Here is a 27088-nt window from a genome sequence, read left to right on the forward strand (position 1 = left end):
TGCTAACACGAAACTAAAAAAAAGAAGGATTAAATATCGAAAATTTTCCATAAGGCATCAATTGACAAAATGCTTCTTATTGTGGTCTTCCAAGAAATGATTGCAGCTCCAAAACAACTCAGAAAACATCTTAGAAATCTTATCTCCCGAATCTTACTAAATAGAAGCATAAATGGATAGGATAGCTCCCTAATTTTGTAACAGAAACTCTAACAAAGAATATCAGACTCCAAAGGCCCTGATTTTTCCTTGGAAAAATCTGTACATTGCAAGTTTAATTCCAACAAAACAAATATGCGTGTAGTAAAAGGCATCAACATTACATGTACTGCTTTACAATCATCTCAAGTTGTTGACACAATCAAAATTCAACTTCACCCCAAATTAGATCAATAGAAAAAGAAACTGGGAAAACCCAAATGCAAAAGGAGATAAAAAGACGGGAACGAGAGAATGTGTTTTGTATCCCATTTATACCATGAATTGTGGGAGTGCCAAGGAATTACCACTTTCTTTGACGATCGAGAACTTGAAGGAGGAACAAGTATTCCTGTTGAGCTCCCGAGTGCGATCAAAGAATCACATATTGCAATCGTTGTTCTCTCACAAAATTATGCTTCTTCCAAGTGGTGCTTGGATGAACTTACAACCATTCTTCAGTGCATGGAAGCCAGGAACTCAGTTCTGCCGGTCTTTTATGAGACAGATCCATCCGACGTTGGAAATCAGAGGGGGTCTTTTGCCAAAGCCTTCGCTGAGCATGACAAAAAGAAGGTGACCCAGTGGAGAGAAGATCTGAAAAAAGTATCCAAAATTTCTGGGTGGCATTCGAAGGAATCTAAGTAAGCATGCATGAACAACTTTAATTTTCCATGTCTTAGTAGAGTCAAACTTGAGTGCTTCATTTATGTTTTTTTTTTTTTTTAATTGGTTACTTTATACCTTGTAGGTGTGAAAGGGAGCTTATTGAAAAAATTGTCCAAAGCGTGTGGAGGAAAGTGCAAGCAACATTCACGTTGTCAAATTCCTCACAGAAATTTGTTGGGGTTACTTCTAGGCTTGAGCAAGTAAGTCTACTATTAGCTCATGATGCCAATGATGTTCGCTTTATAGGGATAACGGGGATGGCTGGCATAGGTAAGACAACCCTTGCTAAGCTAGTTTATGATAAAATCTTCCATTATTTTGAAGTTCATTGCTTTCTTGGCAACATTAGAGAGGTTTCCAAAATAAACCGTACTCTAATTAGTCTTCAAAAAAAAGACTTCTTTTTCCAATGTTGAGGGGAAAGATTGAAGAAATTTGGGATGAAGAGTGTGGAAGCGTTTTCATTAAGAAGTGCTTACACAATAAAAAGGTTCTTCTCATACTTGATGATGTGGATGATTTAAAACAACTAGAAGTACTAGCTGAAAATCAAAGTTGGTTTGGTATGGGAAGTAGAATTGTTATTACGACTAGAAATGAAGGTTTGCTAGTCCAACATGGTATGGCAACATCATATAAGATGCAGGGGTTGAATTACGGCGAAGCACTTGAGCTCTTTAGTCTAAATTCCTTTAGGAAAGAACAACCCGAGAAAGACTTTTTGGAACTCTCAAAGCATTTCCTAAAATATGCTAGAGGCCTTCCACTAGTTCTTAAAACATTAGGGTCTTTTTTGCATAAAAGAGGTCACGATGCATGGAAGAGTGTGTTGGATAATATTCATACAGTTCCTGATCCAACAATTTTCAATACACTCAAAATCAGTTATGACGGACTAAAGGATATGGAGAAGAGAGTTTTTCTCGATGTAGCATGTTTCCACAAAGGGAAGTGCATGAAGCAAGTTATTCCAATACTAGACAATTCTTTTGAAGTTTCGAGTAGTATTATGATCGATCTACTAATTGAGAAATCTCTCTTAACTATTGAAAAACGCGTCCAATATGATAATTCAGCCAATGTCATAGGGATGCATGATTTGATACAAGAAATGGCATGGACAATTGTTGGTCAAGAGTCTGAAAAGCCTGGTCTACGGAGTAGGTTGTGGCTTCCCGATGACATTTTTCATATATTCACAACCAATACGGTAAGAAGTTATGTAAATACCAACTTCAAAAGAAGATATGATTTCTTTTAACGCAATATACTTAAATGTTAAATTCACGTTTCCTACATTCTTGGTTATTGGGGAACGGGAGCTATTGAAGGTATAGTCTTACAGTTACCTGAAATAGAAGAGGTGCACTGGAGTTGTGAAGCCTTCTCTAATATGCATGGACTGAGGTTTCTAGAATTCGACAATTTGATCATTTCTTCAAGTCCCAAATTTCTTCCATGTTCCTTGAGAATTATGGTTTGGAGTTGGTATCCTTCCAAGTCTCTTCCACCAAGCTTTCACCCACGTTTCCTTACCAAACTAAGAATGCGTAATAGCAAACTTGTTCGTTTATGGGGTGGAAAAGAGGTAAGAGTATATTGAATGAATGCTACTTAACATATTTTTTTATGGATTGTTTTATACACACGCCACATTTTGTTGACCACTCCCCACGTGCTCAATACACCTCATATCCATTTTTTAAATTAAAATTTATCTTACCACACCCCGCTTGCTTTCCAAAACTACCCTCACAACCCATACTATTTGTCAATTAAGGATTTTGGGGTTTTGGTCAATTAGGGATCATTTTCCTTTCTTGCAGCGTAGTTGGATAATACCTTGAATTTTTCACATTTTTTCAATCACTTGGTAAGCAAATAGTTGGAAATAGGATGATTGCATTAGTTCCTTCGTCTTTCGATCAGTTGGCCTGAGAGCCTATTAGGATGATTGCAGAAGTATCATTAGGTGCAGAACATTAGGTTTCTTATTCACCATATTGGCTTCCTTTAGTTTCATCTAGATGATATTGGATTGCCTCGTGATAATATCATTTTTTTCTTAATGTTTGCAGATTTTTCTTTTCTTTTAAAATCTTATTATTAGGCCCTAAATAGTCATTTTATAAAAATAAAATAAAAATATGTAAGTTATTTAATAAATAAATGTTTGTGGAGTGTATTTAACAATATGTGAGGTGCTAATAAAAAAAAATTGTTACTCTTATTACATATTTGCATCATCTCTCTAATAGAGATGAGACTCACATGCGTTAATGGACCATACCTATATTAGAGAGATGGTATAATTAATTGTATAAATAAGTGGTAAATATAGCATTACTCTTTTTTCAATGTCAAATAGAATTGTAAGGTTTTTGGAAGCTTATATATTATTTCATGTATTGTACAGAAATTTCCCAAGTTGAAATGTATTGATCTAAGCTACTCAAAAAAATTGACCGGTACCCCAGATTTCACTGGTCTTCAAAATCTTGAGGAGTTGGTTCTTGGGGATTGTACGAAGTTAGTTGAGATTCATCCATCCATTGCAGTTCTTAAAAAACTTAAAGTTTTGAATCTTCGTGGCTGTGAAAGTATTAAGAGGCTCCCAAGTGAAGTAGAAATGGATGCTCGTGTTTAAATCTTTTCGGATGCTCCAGAGTGAAAAAGATCCCAGAATTTTCGAACCAGATGAAAAGTTTGTCCACTCTTTTTATACGTGGGACTGCGATTGAGAAATTACCTTCATCGATTGAACATCTGGTTGGTCTTACTGAATTGAGTATCAATAAGTGCAGAAAAGAGTTGTTTGTTGATATGAAAAATCTCAAAACTCTTTCGCTTTCTGGACCACTTGCTAAAGCAAGGAATGATGAGCCTTGTTGGGGTTCGGTGTTGTCTTCTTTATATAATTTGCGTTGTTTGGAGGACTTACAACTACGTTATTGTGATCTTGGTGAAGATGATATCCCCGATGATATTGGTTGCATGTCCTCTTTAAAAAAGTTATATCTTAATGGAAACAATTTTGTTACCCTTCCAGCAAGCATCAAATGCCTTTCTCGACTTGAGTCACTTTGCTTGGTCGGGTGCGAAAGACTTGAGCAACTGCCAAATCTTCCGTCAAATAGCAAATTACACGTATATTTAAGTCATTGTACCTCATTGAAAAGCTTGTCGGATCCATCCAATTTTGCTTTCAGTTCTGTGAATTGCATTACATTGGTGGAAGATGAAAACTGGATCAAAACAATATATTCAAGGATCGTGAAATACGCAACTGAGGTACTCTCTCTCTCTCTCTCTCTCTCTCTCTCTCACATAATGGTTCTTTTGGTGCAGAAAATCTGTCGTAATCCTATCGTGTGCCCCGGAAAGGGGATTCCCGAGTGGTTCAACAATCAAACTTTGGGACATGCGCTAGACGTGGAGCTACCTCCGCAATCGTGTAGCAGCTGGATGGGGATTGCTTTTTGTGTTTTTTTTGCACAACCTAAAGAGAACTTGTGTGCTCTTCAAAAACAAAAGGAGACCTTGCGAAATCCAGCTGCCCCTAGAAAGGATGGATTCATGATTCAGTGTTTATCTCGGACTAACCGTATCCAGAATAATACATGGTACTTTACATGGCCTCTTGTCTCTGAACACATTTGGATATTCTATTTGCCTCACCAACAATGTCTTCAAGAACAGTTTCGATTTGAAACTTATTATAGATTCAGAATGAATAAACTCAAAGTAGGATTCAATGTGGTGAAGAAGTGCGGGGCTCGTTTGGTGTACGAGCAAGATTTGGAAGAACTCAACCGAACACTGACTCAACCGAACACTGAAAATCTTGAAGTGAACATATGAATATTGGGAAGAGGTAGCTTCAAGTCAAAGTCGTAGTTTTGACGACAAAGAACATACCCGCAAAAGGCAGAAGGAAGACAAATAATTGTTTCATGCTTTTTTCAACCATTCAATGCCTCAGAGTTTACTCAGAATCCATGTAAGTCACCATCTGAATCCCAGCATAACCTACATAATGTTTTAGTATTACTTTTTAACTCTTTTGAGCTATAGAATTTTAACTAGCAACTGTGCCCCCGCAATGCTGCAGGTTTTAAAACTGTATAAAACATGCAGAAAGTTTTAAATACCTAAGGTATGCAACACTATTTACATTCATGTGAAAATCGATTTACAATAACTAACATATAGGTGTCCAAGTGTCCATATCACAGTCATTGGCTTCTGGTGCGGAGTTCACAGATTCCTATAGGTTGGAGCTAAAGAGTTCAATGAACTCGCTCTAAACTCCAATGATTTACACAGCTGCTTATCTGTCGGCAATTCATCATCAAGATAAACACACTTTTGACCTCAACTCTCCATTTATAACTCAATCTTTCAAAGAAACCCAATAACTATCTACTCCTGCATGACCAGAGCATAAATCTGTTGGTATTCACAAGAGTTTGCTAACTCAATACCAAAATATGTGGGTGATAAGTTTACAAACTCTATCACACCTCTCACTTTCACTCTCAATAAAATTGGACAAGGAAAGAAATAGAGAAATAGAGAAATAGAGAAAGGAGGGAAGCAACAAGTTTTGGTAAAACACTTGCACTTAGATATATGAAAAGAGAGTTTACAAACTCAATAGCTTACAAGCTGAAATTAAATGAATGAGAAATGGGATTCGGATGGGATGCTCTAAAGCTTAGCAAGATGGCCTATTTATACAAAACAGAAATTAATAAACAATGCAACAACACATGCAATGAATGGGGTGTTTAACATCTTTACACCCTTTAAAACACATGCAGGAACTTTGGACAGTCTAGCACACATATGCAGCTATCTTTCCAGCTTGCAATCAACACTCTTTCGGCTAATACATCACATGGCAGCACACTGCTGTCTTGTAATCAGCTTTCGGCTAACAGATGGAGGGAGCAATGATCTTTGTAGTTGCTGGAAACAACCTGGAAAGAAACTAACAGCTTGCTTTAACCATTAACAACCTGTTTTGATTTGATTTTCCAACACACCTCCTCAAATTAAAACGCCTTTATGCCTAGCATTTCACGTAGCAACTTGAATGGCTCAACTGGCAGTGGCTTTGTGAATATGTCAGCCACTTGTTCCTTGGTGTGACAATAGACAAGTTCGATTGTCTTTTGCTTCACATGGTCCCTCAGAAAATGGAACCTGGTATTGATGTGCTTGCTCCTTTCATGTCGGACTGGATTCCTAGCAAGCTTGATAGCTGAGATGTTATCCACATGAATCACAGTCGATTCCATTTGTGGATGACACACTGACTTCAACAGATTTCTTAACCAAATTGCCTCACACACGGTTGAGGCTACAGCAACATACTCGGCTTCACATGATGACAAAGCAACAATTGATTGCTTCTTTGAAGTCCATGAGAAAGTTGTTGATCCTAGAAAAAACACATAGCCAGTTATGCTTTTCCTTTCATCTTGGTCACCTCCCCAATCACTATCTGAATAACCAAATAATTTTGCATCTTCACCAAAATTATAAAACAGACCATAGTTTAGAGTACCTCTTATGTACCTCAAAATTCTCTTGGCGGCCAGCCAATGAGACTCCCTTGGTGTTTCCATGTATCGACTCACGAATCCAACACCATAAACTATATCAGGTCTTGTGATTGTAAGGTACCTTAGGCTTCCAACCAAGCTTTTGTACACGGTTGAGTTTACAAACTCACCTTCTCCTTCCTTAGACAGCTTCAATCCAGTTGCAACTGGAGTGTTGACAATATTGCACTTGTCCATATTGAATTTCTCCAATATATCTCTCATGTACTTTTGTTGAGAAATGTAGATACCATCACTTCCTTGCTTCACTTCTATGCCAAGAAAGTATGACATTAATCCATTATCAGTCATCTCGAATTCACTGAACATGGATTGCTTGAACTCACAGAACATTGCTTCATTGTTTCCTGTAAACAACAAGTCATCTACATAGAGACAAATAATTAAGAACTCCCCTTTTGCACCATTCTTCATGTAAACTGAATGCTCGTATGGACATTTCTGAAATCCATTTTGGTGAAGGTAGTTGTCAATCCTTGAGTTCCAAGCTCGTGGTGCTTGCTTGAGGCCATACAAAGCCTTCTTCAAACGATACACCTTATCTTCTTTTCCCTGTACTTGGAAGCCTTCTGGTTGTTCCACGTACACTTCTTCCTCAAGAACTCCATTAAGGAAGGCTGACTTGACATCTAATTGATAAATTTTCCATTTATGCTGAGCGGCAAGAGAGATTAGTAATCTTACTGTGTCAAGTCTTGCAACTGGAGCATAGACTTCATCATAGTCCACTCCATACTTCTGTTTGTAGCCCTTTGCTACAAGCCTTGATTTGTATCGATCCACACTCCCATCTGCAGTGCGTTTGACCTTGTAAACCCACTTGACACCAATAGTCTTCTGATTTGGTGGGAGCTTTGTTAACTCCCAAGTGTCATTCTTCTCGATGGCATGGATCTCTTCTTCCATGGCTTTCTTCCAACAATCTTCTTCCACAGCTTCATTGAATGAGAAAGGCTCATGGTCTGCATAGAAGCAGAAAAACTTGGTTTCTTCTTCTTCTTGTCCATAAATCTCTGTGAGACTCCTTAACCTTACTGGAGTTGAGAAGTTGTTTTCCTCACTAGATGTAGGACCACTCCTTGCAATTCTGTGCACTGGAGTTGTTGTGATTGTTTGAGCAGGCTGTTGCTCAATAGGTGGTACAACTTCTGGTTCTTCAAAATCAGTGGAGACGATCTTCTCTTTACTGACTTCTTTGTTATTCCACTTCCATGTCCCTTCCTCACTGAAGATGACATCTCTACTAACCACTAGTTTGCCAGTTAGTGGGTTGTAGAGCTTGTATGCCTTGGACTCTTCACTATAGCCCACAAACACACACTTCTCACCTCTATCATCAAGTTTCCTCCTCTTGGCTTCTGGAACTTGAGCATATGCAACACACCCAAAAATTCTTAGGTGTGTAACATTCGGCTTGTATCCACTCCAAGCCTCTTGTGGTGTCATCCTCTTGACACTCTTTGTTGGACATCGATTCAACAAATAAATCGAACAAGCTACAGCTTCTGCCCATAACTCTTTTGGCAAATTCTTCTCCTTAAGCATGGACCTTGTCATGTCAAGGATGGTTCGATTCTTTCTTTCGGCTATCCCATTTTGTTGTGGGGTATAGGCAGCAGTAAGTTGATGCCTAATTCCTTGCTCCTTGCAGTATGCTTAGAAAGCATTGGAGGTGTACTCTCCACCTCTATCTGATCTCATAGCCACAAGCTTGTGGTTACTTTCAGCCTCTGTGAGTGCCTTGAACTCCTTGAAAATTTTTAGGGTAGCTGACTTCTCCTTGAGAAAATAGACCCAAGTCTTTCTACTGAAATCATCAATGAAGGTAATAAAATACCTATTACCTCCATAAAACATGGGTTCTAATGGACCACATACATCTGTGTGCACCAACTGCAGTGGTGCCTTTGCTCTCCATGTATCACCAACAGGGAACGATAGTCGTGCTTGCTTGCTAAGCACACAACCTTCACATACTTGGCGTGTGGCTTCAATTTGGGGTAGACCACGAACCATTCCTCCACTTGACAGCAACTTTAGGCCATTGAAATGAAGATGGCCAAATCGAAGATGCCATTTCCATGACTCATCTTCCATTACACCGATGTTGCAGCTTCCAATCTTTGTGTTCAAATTCAACGGAAACATCCGGTTATTTGACATTCGAACATGTGCAATAAGCTTTCTCCTTGCATTCCTGAGAGTGAGAAACATATTCTCCATATGTATAATGTACCATTTCTGGAGCAGTTGACCAATGCTCAGAATGTTGCTCTTCATACCTGGTATGTAGTAGGTATCGGAGATGTATTCTTCTCTACCATCCTTCTGGATGATCTTGATCTTCCCTTTGCCTTCAACTGGTAACTTTGAGGAGTCACCAAGACTTACAGATCCATAGGCCCCATCTTTGAGTTCGGCAAAAAACTCCTTCTTTCCACACATGTGATTGCTTGCACCAGAGTCCAAATACCAAACATCTTGTTGGCTACTGGAATCATGGTGTGCTAGCAAGACTGTAAGTTCTTCATCAATATTTCCACTTGATTCTGCCATGTTGACATGCTCACCATTTTTATGTGAACATTCATTGGCATTGTAGACATCGAAATTTCGGTGAAATGAATGTTAACCAATAATTAAAATTTCAACGCTCACGTGTCACATAAATTTTACATGTAGCGTGTGACTCAACGAAAAATCGAAATAAATTGGAAAGGTCATCAAATAGGACACGTGTCAATATCTGGCAGAAATGATTTATTTCATCTGATTATTTAAATCCAAAAATCAAGTTTTGGAATTCTATAAATAGGAGGCCAAGGCATTCATTTCAAAGGGGGAAGAAAGAGGAAGAAGAAGAGGGGGAAAGAAAGAAAAAGGAAAAAAGGAAGAAAGAAAGAAAAGGAAGGAAGGAAGAAAAAAAGAAAGGAAGAAGCCTTGAAACTCTAAAGCTCTCAAGCAAATCCCGAAGGATCAAGAAAGCTCTCTTCGTTCTTCGTCAAATCCTCCTTCAAGATCAAGCCCCAACGGCCCTTGAAGAACTTCCACCAACTCAAGATCAAGCCCCGACGGCCCTTGAAGAGAAGTGTTCATCGTTCATCATCCGTTCATCCTAAGATCAAGCCCCAACGACCCTTTGGATCAACAACCTCAACAAATCCACATATCCAATCAGTCTTCAAGATTAGGCCCAAAAGCCCTTGAAGATCCGCTCATCCATCAACCTTCAAGATCAAGCCCAAAAGCCCTTGAAGATCCGTTCATCAACTGTTCATCCCTAGATCAAGCCCCGACGGCCCTTTGGATCAACAGCTCATCCACAAACCTACACCCTACGAAGATAGAATCAGAGGATCAAATTACAAAGAGATTGTAACCCCAAAATCATAAACACCAAAAAATATATTTTGTACACGTTATTCTTGTCTCTTGTTTTCAGGAACTTTTCGTGTTTACAAATTTGGCATGCTCGGTGGGACCATCTCTACCTCTCATCTCTGTCTCCGTTCAAGATATTCAAGCACAGTCCATGGCTTCAAACAAAGAACAAGTCATGACTATCGGCACTACCTCCATTGAAAGACAGCTGGTTCAGATGAAGGAAACAATTGCAAGGCTGATAAAGACTGCAGAGGAGAAAAACTTGCAAACCGCCGGACTCATCAACCGTCTGGAAGCGCAACATGGTGTCATGGTGAAACCAAGCTCTCTTCCAACTAAGAGGACCGAAGAAGGCTTCAACCCAAATGCCTACGAACTCATGTCAAAGGCTAGGCATGACTTTGCTTCCTCTTCAAATCTTGGAAAGAAGGTTTCAAACACCGTCAACGACAAAGATCGCGACCTCACCAAAACTCAAAAGAAGTTGAAGGAGCATGGTTACGGAGTTGACAACAACCAAAGCACACCTCCAAAATCAATGGCATCAAGCAAGGGACAAGCCGTTCTTGCAACCACCAAGGGAAGAAGCATAAGCACTTCCGCCACGAATGGAGCATCCATTGGCACCACAACCACTCATCAACATGCCGCTTCAAAATTGGTACCGCTAAGCGAGCAAAGGGAACATCAAAGGCGCGAGTCTATCATCAACCTAACCTTGCTGGGGGCACCAAAGCATGCTGCTAAGGCGCATAAGATGACATCCCAAAATGGCCAATGGGTTTCTTCATCAGCACCCTGGATGTCTGAAGGAAAGTCATGCCTATTGGTTGCACAAGTCATGACCATCGGCATCACCTCTGTTGAAGAACAGCTAGCTCAGATGAATGAAGCAATCGCAAAGCTCACACAGACTGTGGAAGAGAAAGACTTGCAGATTGCCGCACTTTTCAACCAACTAGATGCGCTGCCCGACGTAAAAGTCGACCCAAATATTGGCCTATTAAAGAAAGAAGGTGACGAAGAAGAGGAGCCACCAGTGGAGAAAGCTGAAGAGAAGCCGAAGCCAGACCAAGCAATGACATCCATGGGATCTCTCTCTATCCAGCAGCTACAGGAGATGATTGCAAGCACTATCAAGACACAGTACGAAGGAAGCTCGCACGACTTCGTACTGTACTCAAAGCCTTACTCCAAGAGGATTGATGCTTTGAAGATGCCAAAGGGTTATCAACCCCCAAAATTCATGCAGTTCGATGGAAAAGGCAACCCGAAACAACATGTCGCCCATTTCGTTGAAACTTGCAACAATGCTGGGACAGAGGGAGACTACCTCGTCAAACAGTTCGTGCGTTCGCTGAAAAGTAATGCTTTTGACTGGTACACTGACCTCGAACCTGAGTCTATCAACAGTTGGGACCAGCTAGAAAGGGAATTCCTCAACCGTTTCTACAGCACTCGTCGTACTGTAAGCATGCTAGAGCTGACCAGTACGAAACAGTGGAGAGATGAACCTGTCATCGACTACATAAATAGATGGCGTTCATTAAGCCTGGATTGCAAAGATCGGCTTTCTGAAACCTCCGCCATCGAGATGTGCGTTCAAGGCATGCAGTGGGGACTACACTACATCCTTCAAGGCATCAAACCACGAACATTTGAGGAGTTAGCCACCCGCGCCCATGATATGGAGTTAAGCATCACCCGTCATGGGAAGAAAGAGCAGATCGCCGACTACAAGAATGACAAAGTTTTGGGGCCAAAGGTGGATAAGGCTACGTGGAAACCCACCAAGGAAGCGATGACGGTCAACACAACTCCAGTCAAAACCCATACACGAGGCAAGGCGATTCAAACCGAAGCTTTTCGTGATCAAGAGATACGTAGACGCACTTTGAAGGAGCTTGAGGAGAAGACTTATCCATTCCCCGACTCTGACGTGGCTGCCATGCTAGATGACTTGCTGGAAAAAAAGGTGATCGACCTACCTGAGTGTAAACGGCCAGAAGATATGAACCGTACTGACAGTCCAAGGTACTGTAAATTCCACCGCTTCATTAGTCATCCGACAGAAAAGTGCTTTGTGCTAAAAGATCTCATCATGAAGTTGGCTCAGAAAGGGATCATCGAGCTAGATCTTAATGATGTGGTGAAGTCAAACTATACCACCGTCACTTCTGGCTCTTTGAACTCAAAATCTTCACCTCAACCGTTGGGGGCATGCTCCAAAACCATGTCAGTCAAGTCAAGTGAAGATGAAGGATGGATTCATGTCACTCCAAAGAAAATGTACAAGAAACATAGGTCTCCTCCACAAGTTCACCAATCGGAAAGGGGGCAAAGCAGCTACCGTCAACCTTCAAAGCTACATGAAAGTGTTGAGGATGATGAAGTTATGACACAAAGATCGTCCGTTGCCATTACGATGCGCGATTTCTTCCCAAAAGACTTCTTCAATCACTCAGTCAAGACTCCTTGCTATGAAGATTGCAAGGAATGCCTCTCTAAGATCGCTTGACAACAACAATCAAAAGCTCCTCGTTCGCACGAGCCTAAAAGGCGACAATCCAACGCTCCTCGTTCGCACGAGCCTAAAAGGCGACAACCAAAGCTCCTCGTTCGCACGAGCCTAAAAGGTGACAACAAACGCTCCTTGCCTGCATGAGCTGAAAATGCAAACGGCACCAAGATGCTCCTTGCTTGCATGAGCTGAAACTGCAAATGGCACCAAAAGCTCACTGTCCGCACGAGCGTAAAAGGTGACAACAAAACGCTCCTGGCCCGCAAGAGCATAAACTGTGTACGGCAAAATCATCACCAAAATCATCATCAAAAACCATCACTCATTTGAACTACGTTATGACTTGATCTCTTCTTTGGAAGAGTACGTAGGCAACTTGAAACTTCAAAACTTCAAGTACAGTCACATCAAAATAAATAAATAAATGTTTCATTAAAGAAAGTCAATTTTATTACAATTTCTTTATTAAATAAAAAAAAAAAAAAATTATTACAGTTTCTTCTTCTTCTTCTAAAAAAAAAAAATATATATATATATATATATAATAAACAAAACAACAAAAAAAAAAAAAAAAAAAAATCGAAACACGGTAAAAGCGGGGTTCACGACAAAGTGAGCAAAAGTACTAGGTATAAATTTATAATTTATTCTTTGTCTTGGTGTTGCTTCAGCTTTTTTGCAGAGGAAAAGAAAGAAGACTTGGCTTCTTATTTTCACAAAAGCAAAGAAAAAGGTGAAAGTTCCACCATCGCAGCCATCAGAAGACATGGCTACTGCAGCAATCACTACCGCCAGTGTTAACCTCCCCAAGGTCCAGACGGCTGCTCCTTGTTCCTCTCTGCCCAGCGAGACTGCCATCCGTGAGCCCAGAGACCACAACGTGCACCCTCGTCTCGGCCGATAACAACGGAAAGGCAGTAGCAAAGTGGTGACATTCGGAGACCACATTTCTCTCTCTACTTCTCTTTCTCTCTCTCCTCCGTCCCCATGGCGGCGCTCCCCCCAATTTCTCTATCAAGGCTGGAGATGCACGGTTTGAGGGTCGTGAGCGAGTGAAGTACACCAGAGACCAGATCCTACAGCTTAGAGAGGTTGTTGTGCTCCCTGATGAAATTCTAAAAGTGAAACAAGAAGTTGAAGCTGAATTTTTCAGTGGTGAAGATCAGAGCCGGGGTCGTGCGGAAACAAATCTGCCAGCTCTATCTCCAACTCCATCTCCAGCTCAAAATCGTTATTCGGAGCCCGACAGCCGGGATTGGCGTGGCCGTTCTACACCAATTCCTGCCTCTGGAAAGGAACGGTCTTGGGATACTCTTCGGGAGAATAAGGAGTCTGGTAATCGGTTTGATTACAGACAGCAAGATGCAAATCAGGCGTCAACTGTGAGAACAACCACGTCACGGTGCTTCGTCTTCCCGGCGTGGCTCTCTCCGGCGAAATCCCGGAGTTTGTGTTCAGTCTGCACGACTTGGTCCGGCTGAACTTGGCCTCCAACATTTTTTCCGGTGCGATCTCTCTGGGTTTCAACAATCTCACCAGGCTCAGAACTTGTACTGGAAAAATGATGGGTGCTCTAAATGTTCAGTGAGCTCCGACTTTGTTTGCCTCAACAATCAGCACTGCGCCTTCAAGACCTCGAGCTGCAAAAACCACGGCGGCTCTGTGGACTGCAGCCTCGGAATCCAGTTGGCATTTTCCGGCACAGAGTCTGCGAGCTCCACTCCAAGACCCCTGTTGTCGTCGTCAAGGGAAATACAGAAACGCAGCTGTTTAGAGTTCAAGGAGGTTGGGTTTTGCTGGGCTCCAATGGCTCTCCTCTGCGAATCGGCCGGAGGCAAGCATTGAGTGCATTCTGGTTATACTTAGTAAGGAAACATGAAATTTGAGTTAAAGAGATGGAGATCCATTTCCCCGCTTCAATTGAAGACGAAATCAGCGGGACGTTTTTGTATATTTCCCAAATCAAAGTCCGATAGCGCTGAATCAGGAAAAGCACCAGTTTATCTCAATGTATATGATTTAACTCCCATGAATGGATATGCCTATTGGGCAGGCTTTGGAATTTTTCGCTCTGGTGTTGAAGTTCATGGTGTAGAATATGCATTCGGAGCACATGACTACCCTACAAGTGGCGTTTTTGAGGTTGAACCTCGCCAATGCTCAGGGTTCAAGTTCAAGAAGTCTATTTTAATCGGAACAACATGCTTGGACCCTACTCAGGTTCGAGAGTTTATGGAGCACCAGTCTTTGAGCTATAATGGTGATACATATCACCTGATTGTCAAGAACTGCAACCATTTCTGCAGGGATATTTGTCGCAAGCTCACTGGAAAATCGATTCCTAAATGGGTGAATCGACTGGCAAGAATAGGTTCAGTATGCAACTGCGTACTTCCGGAATCTCTGAAGATTTCTGCTGTACAACACGACCCAAACCACCAACCATACGATAGCGAGAAGAGGAGCTTGAGAAGCACCTTCAGTTGCCTGTCTTCTATCTCGATGAGGCAGAAGCAATTATCATCATCTTCGTTATTTTTGCAGTCGCCCCTGAAAGGCTGCTTACCGCCATGGGAATTGCGAAGGTCGTTGAATGGTTCGTTGAAAGAAAGATGAGAAAGCCGTCAACGCCGCTCGCCGCTCCGGAGCTGAGATCGAAACCCTCAAGAAAGCTGCTGCTGGGACAAATAAAGCTGCCTCAAGCAGCACTACTTTGAACACGAGGAAACGGAGAACCTTGCTCATGAACGGGTGCCAAGTGAGCTGAAAAAAAAAAAAAAAAAAAAAAAAAAAAAAAAACTATCATGCAAGCTCGAACTGATAAGAAGCTTACCCAGGCTCAACTTGCTCAGATCATCAATGAGAAGCCTCAAGTGATCCAAGAGTACGAATCTGGGAAGGCGATCCCAAATCAGCAGGTGATTACCAAGTTGGAGAGAGCTCTTGGAGCGAAGCTGCGTGGAAAAAAGTAAGGAAGCCTGGAAAGAAAGGAAGCCGAGCGTGCGATATGAATTTAAGTTTGAACTGATCTGTTGCACTGCAATCTGTAGTTGAAGTTTGGGCTAATGCGCTGCACCTCATTTTGTAATCTTTTAAAGGTCGTGGGTCTGGTGTAGAAAGTACCTTTGTGTTTTCTAAGAATAATTCCTCGAATGATGAGCTTGCCGCTGAATGGTGCCAGACTTTCCATTCTGATGTTGTGGTGGGTTTAGTGTGCCATCGTCGATTGGGGCATGACGAACCATCTTGATCTTCAGGCAAGGGGCGACAAATGGGAACTCACTGCTACCTGTGCTCAGTGGCTGTGCTCCTTACCTGTGCTTAATGGTGATGGTGGAGCTTCTTCCTCTGTCTCCTCACGCTGCCAACAAACCTCAAGCTCCTCACTCTGGCCACCATGATCAAAATCGGCGAAGAACTTCATTGACCGCTGTCAAACGACTAGCCGATCGTGAAGCTCGACGCTTTGCACTACTTCAAGCTCTGGCTGCTTCTGCACTTCCGCCATGGCTGCTGCCTGTGAATGTGATTAACAAAAACAAAGTTTGTCAACTCACATCTGCTTGCCTCTGCTGCTGCCTTTGAATGTGATTGACAAAATCAAAGTTTGTCAACTCACACCCAAAGATCTCCTCCGTCTTCTCTCGGACTCGGCCTGGGTTTTCACCCACGAACTCAGCCTTGCAGATGGCTATATAAAGAAAAAAAACAAAAACAAAAAAAAAAAAAAAAAAAAAAAATTTCCTGTTTTTCCTCCCCAAAACAAGGAAAATGTTTCTCATTTTCTTCCTTTATAATTTTTTATAGCTAAAAGCATTTGCAAGTTGTGGTCTAGCTCCCAACGGATGTTGAAGAAAAAAAAGAAAAAAAAAAAAAAAAAAAAAATTCCTGTTTTTCCTCCCCAAAACAAGGAAAATGTTTCTCCTTTTCTTCCTTTATAATTTTTTATAGCCAAAAGCATTTGCAAGTTGTGGTCTAGCTCCCAACGGATGTTGAAAAAAAAAAAAAAAAAAAAAAAGAAGAAGAAAAAAAAAAAAAAAAAAATTTCCTGTTTTTTCCTCCCCAAAACAAGGAAAATGTTTCTCCTTTTCTTCCTTTATAATTTTTTATATAGCCAAAAGCATTTGCAAGTTGTGGTCTAGCTGAAAGCATAGCCAAGTTGGCCACTTTTGAAGAAAAAAAAAAAAAAAAAAAAAAAAAAAAAACTTTGGTGGATCAACGCCATCGGGAAATAAAAAAATAAAAAAAATAAATAAAAAAAAAAAATCTTAGTGATGTATATGTTTTATTTGTATTTAGCACAATACACTGAATAAAATAAAACATGTCCATTAATCTTCAAGAAATTACAAGCATGAAAAAAAAAAAAAAAAAAATACAAGATTGGAGCTTTCACAAAGGATGTTCACGTGAAGCCCCATTATTTGGCAAAACTCTCGGAGCGGAAGGCATCAGAGCGGGAGGCATCGAAGATAGAGCATTCGAGGCCTCAATACTTGGCCAAACACTGGAAGACCCAGGAAAAATGTGCCTCTGGAGGAAAGACGAAAACCTTTGACGGTCACTTTGAATCTGACCTTCAGACTCTTGTAGCTCATCAAGCTTCCTCTTCATGCCCGTCGAATAGTTGTTTGCAAGCACGTGCAAACTTCTATTCTCATACTTCAGCTGCTTGATCTCTTGCTTGAGACTTTCCACCTCTGCCATCAACGATTCAACCTGACGGGAGCGAGCAAGTAGGCGTTGGCCCATGTTGGACACAGAGCCTGCACACTGAACGCTGAGAGCGAGGGACTCTTGAACGGCCAACTCATCGGACCGTCCTGACAGCAGCCTACTATCTTTTGGAGTGAGGAGGTTCCTAGCTACTATTGTAGCTGTTGTGGCGTCCTGCATCACGGAGTCTTCACCTGTAAGAGGACCGTTAGAAGATAAAAAAGAAGGGCGCCATACATTACCTTGACCGGGTGCAACCGGATCGCTGCTGAGACTCAAATCTAAGCAAAGGTTCGATGAGTTAGTCATTTTTTTCAAAGGTGTTCAGAGAGAATGGGTGGATGAAGATAATTCTCAAAAGGCCGGAGACGATTTTCAAGAATGGGCAATTTTCAGAGTGTGTATGTTGGAGTGATCGATACCTCTGTAAAAAGCCAAGCGACACGACCACCGATTCAAAAATCCGGATTTTCCTGCGTGAAGTTCGGCGACGCGTTCGTGGCTTTTCAGAAAATGCGTTCAACTTTGTCAAAAGATATCTGACAAAGTCGAGAACACGTGGAGGCCATCATCGCAACTACACGTCTTTAGCCGACAAGCGCAAAGTTCGGCGACGCTTTCTCTGCTTTTCAGAAAACGCGTGCAACTTTGTCAAAAGTAGCGCTCGTTCAGAAATCGAAGAGGCGTCGTTCAGAAATCGAAAAGGCGTCGTTCAGATATCGAAGAGACGTTTGTCGACAAGGGTAAAAGAACGGTACCACCACTTGCTATTAAGAAATCCCTATATGTGTCGACCTTCGTCTTTTATGGCAAGGCAGACCTGAAGAAAATGCCCAACTCTTCCTCACCTCTGAGGGCGCACTCCCAGCAAAGCCTCTCGAAATACACAATTCTTCTTCTTCCTTTGAGAAAACCTATTCAACCTTTGAAGATACCAGATGCCTGGAGTACAGATGACCCAGGAGGAAACGATAGATTGAAGCATGTGCTGATTCATTCACCGCTTCTTCAAAAGCAAAGGTATCTCATATCATCAAGGGCGAAAGCAAAGGTATCTCATATCATGCTTTTTCCCTATCTTTTCCTTTGCCCTTGTTCTCACCTGCCAAGACAAGGACAGAGAAAGCAATATGTCGGAACCTCCACTCAAACCAGTTGCCACCAAGAAGTGAAGCACCATTTAAATGCAAAGGTTGCATTCAACTCCTGCATCGGAGGACAAATACTACAAGAGAAGATGCTAAACCTGCATAAGGAAATACCACTTCTGCAAAGGGGAGCAAGTAAGGCAAGTGAAAATGATACATCGAAGCATGTGGAGACAAGCACAACAAATATATGTGTTGATTCATTCGCTGCTTCTTCGAAAGCAAAGGTATCTCATATCATGCTTTTTCCCTGTCTTTTCCTTTGTCCTTGTTCTTACTCGCATGGCAAAGTGAAAGAAGCAATCAGCCGGCACTTGGAGTCAGTCTTCCGATCTGGAACCGACTACCTGGAATCTATTCCTGATTGCTTACCTAGTATTGCTCTCGAGTAGTCATCTTCAACGGTTGATACACTGCCAGAGAAGGGACAAGGAAACTTCAATCTTTCCGATTCGTATTCAATACGAATTGGAAAGATTGAACAAAGAAACAGGTCAGCACCTCCACTTCGTACTTGCCTGCCATATCCTGAAACCGCTCGTAGACCTTCGGGGGGAGACCAAAAGAATCCTGCTGCCCAGTTCAAGAGTAGCACAAAGGAAAATCAACGAGCGGAGGAGACCAGAAGAATCCTCCAGCCCAGTTCAAGATCAAGCCTCAATGGCCCTTGAAGAAATCACAAGTCCGATTCAAAATCAAGTGTTCACCACCCTTGAATCAAATTCAACTCCAGATAAAAGGAGTAAGTTCAGACCTTCGGAGGAGACCAAAAGAATCTTCCAGCCCAGTTCAAGATTAAGCTTGTGGAAAATCAACGATTGGAGGAAACCAGAAAATCTTCCAGTCGAACTCAAGATCAAGCCTCGATGGCCCTTGAAGAAATTTCCAGCTCAATTCAAGATCAAGCCTCGACGGCCCTTGGGTTGACATCTACATTAAGGGACTTCAAAACGCATCTTCTACACGTGACAAGCACATGTCAACGACGCGCCTTGAAGTGGGGGCATTTGTAGACATCGAAATTTCGGTGAAATGAATGTTAACCAATAATTAAAATTTCAACGCTCACGTGTCACATAAATTTTACATGTAGCGTGTGACTCAACGAAAAATCGAAATAAATTGGAAAGGTCATCAAATAGGACACGTGTCAATATCTGGCAGAAATGATTTATTTCATCTGATTATTTAAATCCAAAAATCAAGTTTTGGAATTCTATAAATAGGAGGCCAAGGCATTCATTTCAAAGGGGGAAGAAAGAGGAAGAAGAAGAGGGGGAAAGAAAGAAAAAGGAAAAAAGGAAGAAAGAAAGAAAAGGAAGGAAGGAAGAAAAAAAGAAAGGAAGAAGCCTTGAAACTCTAAAGCTCTCAAGCAAATCCCGAAGGATCAAGAAAGCTCTCTTCGTTCTTCGTCAAATCCTCCTTCAAGATCAAGCCCCAACGGCCCTTGAAGAACTTCCACCAACTCAAGATCAAGCCCCGACGGCCCTTGAAGAGAAGTGTTCATCGTTCATCATCCGTTCATCCTAAGATCAAGCCCCAACGACCCTTTGGATCAACAACCTCAACAAATCCACATATCCAATCAGTCTTCAAGATTAGGCCCAAAAGCCCTTGAAGATCCGCTCATCCATCAACCTTCAAGATCAAGCCCAAAAGCCCTTGAAGATCCGTTCATCAACTGTTCATCCCTAGATCAAGCCCCGACGGCCCTTTGGATCAACAGCTCATCCACAAACCTACACCCTACGAAGATAGAATCAGAGGATCAAATTACAAAGAGATTGTAACCCCAAAATCAATACAAACAAAAAATATATTTTGTACACGTATTCTTGTCTCTTGTTTCAGGAACTTTTCGTGTTTACAGGCATAATGTCCATATTGCTTACAGTTGTGACACTGGATATGCGCCTTTCCTCGAGTAGATCTCCACTCCTGAGACTGACCTTGATTTTGTGCATAGCCTCGACCTCTTCCTCGGGCTCGTCCTCGGCTACGGTTGGATGAACTCCCACGACGTGAGTTCCACTGCCCACGACCTCCATTTGGTTTGTCAATATTCAACTTTGACTCCAAAGCTTACTCTAGCGTTGTGGGGCTTGCATTCTTCTGAATGCGTTGCTCGTGAACTAGGAGGGATCCTAGCAATTCCTCTGTGCTCATTGTCTCCAAATCCTTCGATTCCTCAATGGCAGTCACCACATGCTCAAAGTTGGATGTGAGTGACCGAAGGATTTTCTCCACAACTCGTACTTCATCGAGTTTCTCGCCATTTCTCCTCATCTGATTTACTATCGCAATGAGCCTTGTGTGATAGTCGGAGATGCTCTCTCTTTCATTCATGTGAGCAGTTTCAAAATCTGCTCGAAGTGACTGTAACCTCACTTTCTTGACTCGATCTACTCCTTTGTAGATTGTACTGAGTGTATCCCATACTTGCTTGCTCGTTGTTGCTTCTGCAACCTTCTCGAACGTTGAATCTTCCAAACCCTGGTATAGAAGATACAGCGCCTTTTGATCCTTCTTTCGTAAGTCCTTGAGAGTGTTCCTTTGATCCGCAGTATATACGGCTTCTTGCTCGGCAGTGGGTACAACATACCCACTACTGACAACTTCCCATAGCTCCTGTGATCCAAACAATGCTTTGAATTGGATGCACCATCTTTCATAATTTTCTTTCTTCAATGTGGGAACTTGGAGTTGCACTAAGTTGGACGCCATAACTGCTGCACCTGCCAGAATGGTATTCTGGCTCTGATACCAATTGTTGGTATTCACAAGAGTTTGCTAACTCAATACCAAAATATGTGGGTGATAAGTTTACAAACTCTATCACACCTCTCACTTTCACTCTCAATAAAATTGGACAAGGAAAGAAATAGAGAAATAGAGAAATAGAGAAAGGAGGGAAGCAACAAGCTTTGGTAAAACACTTGCTCTTAGATATATGAAAAGAGAGTTTACAAACTCAATAGCTTACAAGCTGAAATTAAATGAATGGGAAATGGGATTCGGATGGGATGCTCTAAAGCTTAGCAAGATGGCCTATTTATACAAAACAGAAATTAATAAACAATGCAACAACACATGCAATGAATGGGGTGTTTAACATCTTTACACCCTTTAAAACACATGCAGGAACTTTGGACAGTCTAGCACACATATGCAGCTATCTTTCCAGCTTGCAATCAACACTCTTTCGGCTACTACATCACATGGCAGCACACTGTTGTCTTGTAATCAGCTTTCGGCTAACAGATGGAGGGAGCAATGATCTTTGTAGTTGCTGGAAACAACCTGGAAAGAAACTAACAGCTTGCTTTAACCATTAACAACCTGTTTTGATTTGATTTTCCAACAAAATCTACCTTAATTATAGTTCTAAAATTGAATTCAACCCACAAATCCAATTCTAAATTACCAAACAATTAAAATAAATAATAAATAAATAAATAAACTTTAGCATCAGATAACACTTCAAACAGACAAAAAGCACGATACACAATCTTGCACCAATAGATTTAAACCTGAAAACAGATGATCAGAGCAAAAAGCTGGAAGCAAAAAGTATTTTACTTATGCAAAAGCTTGCATTTTTTTTCATTCCCAACCCTCAAACTTGCATAAATCAAAGAAAGGTAGAAATGAAGATGTAGAGTTGTCCTCAAACATACTGCGTGGAAGCAAAGTGTAGAGGTTTGTGAAGCAAACAGCGACATCAAAACAAATTGGAGGTCTGTTAGCCTCTGTTTCTACTGCTCTAAGTCTAAAAAAATTACAAAAACATTTCAATAAGTACATTAACATTTCAAAAAAAATAATTTTTGTTCATATACTTTGGTTCATACTATGTGAAAGGAGGCATTATGTGTATTCTACAAAATTATATGGCATGTAAAAAAGGATGCATTACCCTCCATCTAAATGCTCCTTGGATATCCAGTCAAATGCCCGGCAAAAATTGAATATTCACAAAAAGTAACAGAACATTAGAAGTTAAAATTCAAAAAGGATCTAACTATTTACGACCATTTCAGAATAACTTAAATAGAGAACCTCATCGTGTGTCCAGTCATCCATGCTAAATTCTGGAAATGAACGACATCCATAAGAACAAAGCCATTGACCTTTCTCGATTTTCCGACAATTAGGGCATTGCATTGCCCCTTACATTGAAGGCTAAAACAATGTAATCTGAAAGGATGTCAACAAAAAAATCAAACCCACAATAAAACTTCAAAAGGTCCTCCTTGAAAATTTTGAATTCTTACAACTTAATGTCATTTTGAGAGTTGAAAGATGTATGGTTCTATGGGTTTAAATTTTCTTTGAATTTGTAGCTCTTTAAAAATAGAGACTTCTGTTTTTTTTTAATTTCTCTATCAATTGCTTTAGTGAAGTTTTATTTGATCTTTTTTCCTAAAGTTTCAAATTTCCAAATGGATTTTTGAAAACCTAACCCGGCGGAGACCAATGATGTAGAAAGATTTCCTGATTTGATCTTTTTCTTAAAGCTTTGTTTTTATTATAAGAGCTATTGGCGGTTTTGCCGGAATGAATGTAGGATTAACAAGGAGGGATGGCAGAGTTTAATTATAGGGTGTGGGTTTATTCATAAATTTTAGTTTTATTATTAACTTCATCTTGTACTTTATGATAATCATGCAATAGAGTAAAAAAGACAATTCACATTTAAAGTTCAGGTTGGATATAGAGAGAGGTTATGTGGATTTAAATAAAATTTTCTTAGAAATAATGACCACCACGTGTATAAGAGGGAAAAATTAGAATGAGGATAAATATTTGAGGGAAAATTTGGTAGTACACTGTTCATTTAGTTGAAAATGAGTTTTAGGTTCTTGGTTGGTGCCTTTAAACAACTGAAAATACTTTTAGGTAAAAGAATTTTGAGTTCAAAAAACATTTAAAGTGCTTCCTACAAGAAGTGCTAGTTATATATGATATTTTTTTTTTTTTTTTTTTGGAGTTATGAAAGATTATTGATGTTAATTTTAAAGAAATTAACTCAATCGCTACTTGTTCAATTGATCTCTTGCTTTCTCTTCTGCTTTTCTGTCCTTAAGTTCTCTATGCCTCTTGTGTTTTGCCATCTTAGTCAATACCAAGAGCTATATAGATTATATGCAGTTGAATAAAACATGTTTGTTTAAATACAATCAATGAGTACCTTTTTTTCCCCCTTAGATCCCGCAATGAAGTCTAACTGTGTATATACATTAAATAATGTGCTTCTCTTATCTATGCCAAAGATTCAACCAAACGAGATGCAAAGTCGCAGTGTGTGCATAATAATACCATTCTGTTTTTGTTCTTCTATTAGGTAGGAGGAGGATAAGTCTCTTGTTACATTTTGTTTAATTTTAGTTTGCAAAAAATGCTGAAACATCGTTATACCGTGATACAATCTTATTGTGCTTAGTTTTTCTCGAATGGCCTTGCATACATGAGATGTTTACCTTATAGGATTTCATAGATAATTGTAAAAGTAAATTGTAGCAATGGTCCTTCAACTTTAACTTAATTGGAATAATAGTCATTCAACTAAAAATCCATTACCATTGTCCCTCAACTCATCAAAATATAAAGCTATGGCCCCTCAACTAAAAATTCATAATAGTCCTTCCAACATCATTTTGACAAAATTCTGACGAAGTTGACGAAAAAGATCATAGCTACACGTTTTGATAAGTTGAGAGACCAATGGTAATAAATATTTTGTTGAGGGACCATGCTCCAATTTGATTAAAGTTGAGGGACCATTGCTACAATTTACCCTAATAGTAAGGTAAAGTATAACATGGCGATGGCGTTCACAAAAAGTACAATGATATATATGTTCGGATGTAAGATTGGGAAGCAAAATATATTGTGATAGCTTCAGCATCAGCCGAATTGAAGCAAAACTTAGTATGCTTTGAACAAATAAATCAGCTTCAGAGATAAAGCAAGTGCTTGAGCAGTGCCGATCATGATATCTGAAAACCCCTAAGGAAGCTGTCATGGTTCTTTACATAAATGCAGGATATTCTGTAACAATGTTGTGTTTGTGAATCTTTTCTTTATTGTGGATACTGATAATTTTGAACTCAACCTGAAAGTAGATTCTTAATGGCAGGGCTAAGACATAACAAAAAAGTGAATATCTGTTTCTGTGCAGGATGAGAAGTTTATCATACAGGGTTATTTTTGGCTTGATCATTTTCAGAACGAAACTTCAGCATCAGATGTTGGAATTTGGTAAGTATCTTTTTGTACTTAAATGTTTTCTGTTATAGGTTCAATCAAGTCCAGATATTGTATATTACGTTTGATACAGTCAGCAGGCCAATTGGTGAGGGTCATATCAACAAACTGTCTAAAACTACGCTAAGAATACAATTTAGTTCGTAATAAAACCATGACCTCATGAAAGCTTCTATTTATGTTTTTTTCATTCAAAGAAAAAAAATAAGCCTGCATGTCTAGCTACTTCAGCCGAAGTGTTAATGGATACTGATTATTTCTTACCTCCGATCTTGTGCAAACAGAAAGAAGTAGCATAAATCGAAAACTATATGTTTTAAGTTTCCAAAACAAGTTTGTCTCAGCCTCCAGGACCTCATATTGTTTTCAGTTACCCTTTTTTTCGTATTGTTTCTGAATTTTTTGCACAACTTGCCAAGATAGCTGAGGCTTTAGTTGTCCAATCTGTTACTACTCCAGAACCTACACAAAAACGAGTGTTGAAACAGTATATATAGTATATCCTATGAGAAATTGACCATTCTAGTATGAATTCAAACACGCAGTGCCAAGATAGAAATCATCTGCCCCATGCTAAACTTGATACTATCGACATCCACAATCTAGGTTTGTTTTCAGCCATTCTCTCCCCTCCCTTTCGCTCGTGGTTAGTGGATGTGACGGGATGTGACTGTTCTTCCAAAAGTTTTATTCAAGCAGTTCTGGAGAGTTGCCGGTCTGTATTTTCTGTTGGCAGATGTTTTGTTTGTCACTTCTTTGACTCCTTGTACTCTAATAGTTTGATTTATTCTTTGGTCTTTGTAGTGGGGTCAAGCATGGTTAAGGAGGCAGTGGAGGATTAGCATAGATATTTGCAGGTAAAACAAATAAATACTGTAGAATTCTTCTTGTCAATTAATTTCGGCTTGTGTGCTCTTCTTCCATATGTTATCTTGTATTCATCATTGTTGAAAATTTTAGCTTCCTGTCTCCATTGCAGAAGAAAATTAGTTTTGTTCAAAATTGACTCCTCAGTTTAGAATTTCGTCTTCCGTCTTTGAATCTCCGTATGATCGTAAAACCCTTTGACTTTCTGGTCTTTCTTTATATTCATTGCATAAAGTTTATATGTATGAAACCTGATAATTTCTTGTACGTTAATCCATGATTGCTTCATTTGTGGTGACGGTTTTCGTCAGTCCTCCCTAGTACACATAATCTGTAGCTTAGAGGAGTCTGAAGAACTAGCTTCTGTCGAGTAAACCTACAAGCTAACGTTGAGTCTGCTGCGATTGTTGTTGCAGCTTGCTGCCTTTTGGAATGAAGCTTACGTTCTAGCTAGGTCAGTTTCACCACCATATGTCCGGTTCTTCTTCTTTGCCCCAATTCAGTGCTTGTGTTGGGACGTGGAAGAATGTTCATGAATGAAGAAGACGGTTGAGCTTGAAAGGAGTGTGCAGTCCGAGATGCAAGTGTGCTATAAACACCAGATTTAACACTTGGAACACCGGCTTTCTCTTCGTCACCAATGGTGCATCAAGCATATATACGGCTGCAAGTTTGAAGATTTATGTTATTATTAAACCGCATTGTATTTGTAGCATGTAATAAGTTTACAAACAAAGTAGGTATTTTGATTACTGAACCAGCCAGGAATTTCACATACTGAAAATGAGTGATCGAGTGAGAGAGATTAATCAATCGCCTTAATTTTTTTTTGTTTTTTTTTTTATGAGTGGAGCGATAGTATTAGTTAAATGTTATATTAACCACCGACGGAGTTTAAACCCACGTTGTCATATAAAAAATATAATACTTTTTCACCACTAAGATAAAGGGCCAACAAGTTTTATTCATCTTTAATGACGTCAACAATTTGGAATTTTGGATGGTTTGCCTCGTTGGAATATTTGAAATAAAATTAATATATATTCAGACTAGGCTGTGAAGGAGGTAGGTGGAAGTCAAATTTGGGCTTTTAACCCAATTGCCATATTTTGTTCAGATTTCTGGACTTGCAATCGTTATGTATGGGGCCTTTTTTTGTTTGTTGGGCTAAATGTCATAATCATGCAGCTATGTTTCCTTAGTTAATTCATAGGTGAAATTTAAACTTGAGATTCCTTTCAATACTCAAAAATAAACATGTACGCATTTTCGTTCAATTCTAGAAAGACCACTCCTCCCTTACTGTTAAGGACACCTAACATTTTTGTTCGATTCTAGATTCCTCTTTATTTGTAAATAAGAAATCTTAAGTTTGATTCTCGTGAAAGGTAAATTTGAACCACATTATTGTAGTAGTTCAATGAGGCCTAACCCTCCTTATTTATTTATTTACTTTGAACAAATGATAATTATCTACACTAAAGAGGAGGCGGTGGGCGTAGCCTCACATTAGGCTAGCAATAATGTAGTTCAAATTCACCTTTGACAAAAATCAAACCTAAAACTTCTCACTTACAAGTGAAGAGGAAAACTACTAAACCGTAGTGGGTTGGTAGGAATCCGAGGATTCCATTGGAGATGTCCTAGAGAGGATATGGTATCAGTACACACAAAACTCTTAATAATGA

The 27088-nt window shown here is 40.0% G+C and overlaps 1 protein-coding gene and 1 pseudogene across 1 annotated transcript; both read left to right on the plus strand.

The window, feature by feature from the left end:
* Positions 1–981: 981 nt before the first annotated feature.
* On the plus strand, positions 982–26231 carry LOC137727946 (disease resistance protein Roq1-like; annotated as a pseudogene).
* LOC137730033 (deSI-like protein At4g17486) lies at positions 14168–15123 on the plus strand. The gene has a single exon (XM_068469102.1). It carries the CDS (start codon positions 14278–14280, stop codon positions 15016–15018), a length of 741 nt encoding a protein of 246 aa, XP_068325203.1. The 5' UTR covers positions 14168–14277; the 3' UTR covers positions 15019–15123.
* Positions 26232–27088: the final 857 nt, after the last annotated feature.

The sequence above is a fragment of the Pyrus communis genome, chromosome 3, assembly GCF_963583255.1.
Source record: "Pyrus communis chromosome 3, drPyrComm1.1, whole genome shotgun sequence".
Taxonomy (NCBI): Eukaryota; Viridiplantae; Streptophyta; class Magnoliopsida; order Rosales; family Rosaceae; genus Pyrus; species Pyrus communis.

Excerpts from the sequence above, each read along its gene's own strand:
- LOC137730033 (XM_068469102.1), top strand. The coding sequence starts at position 14,278 with ATGAAATTTGAGTTAAAGAGATGGAGATCCATTTCCCCGCTTCAATTG.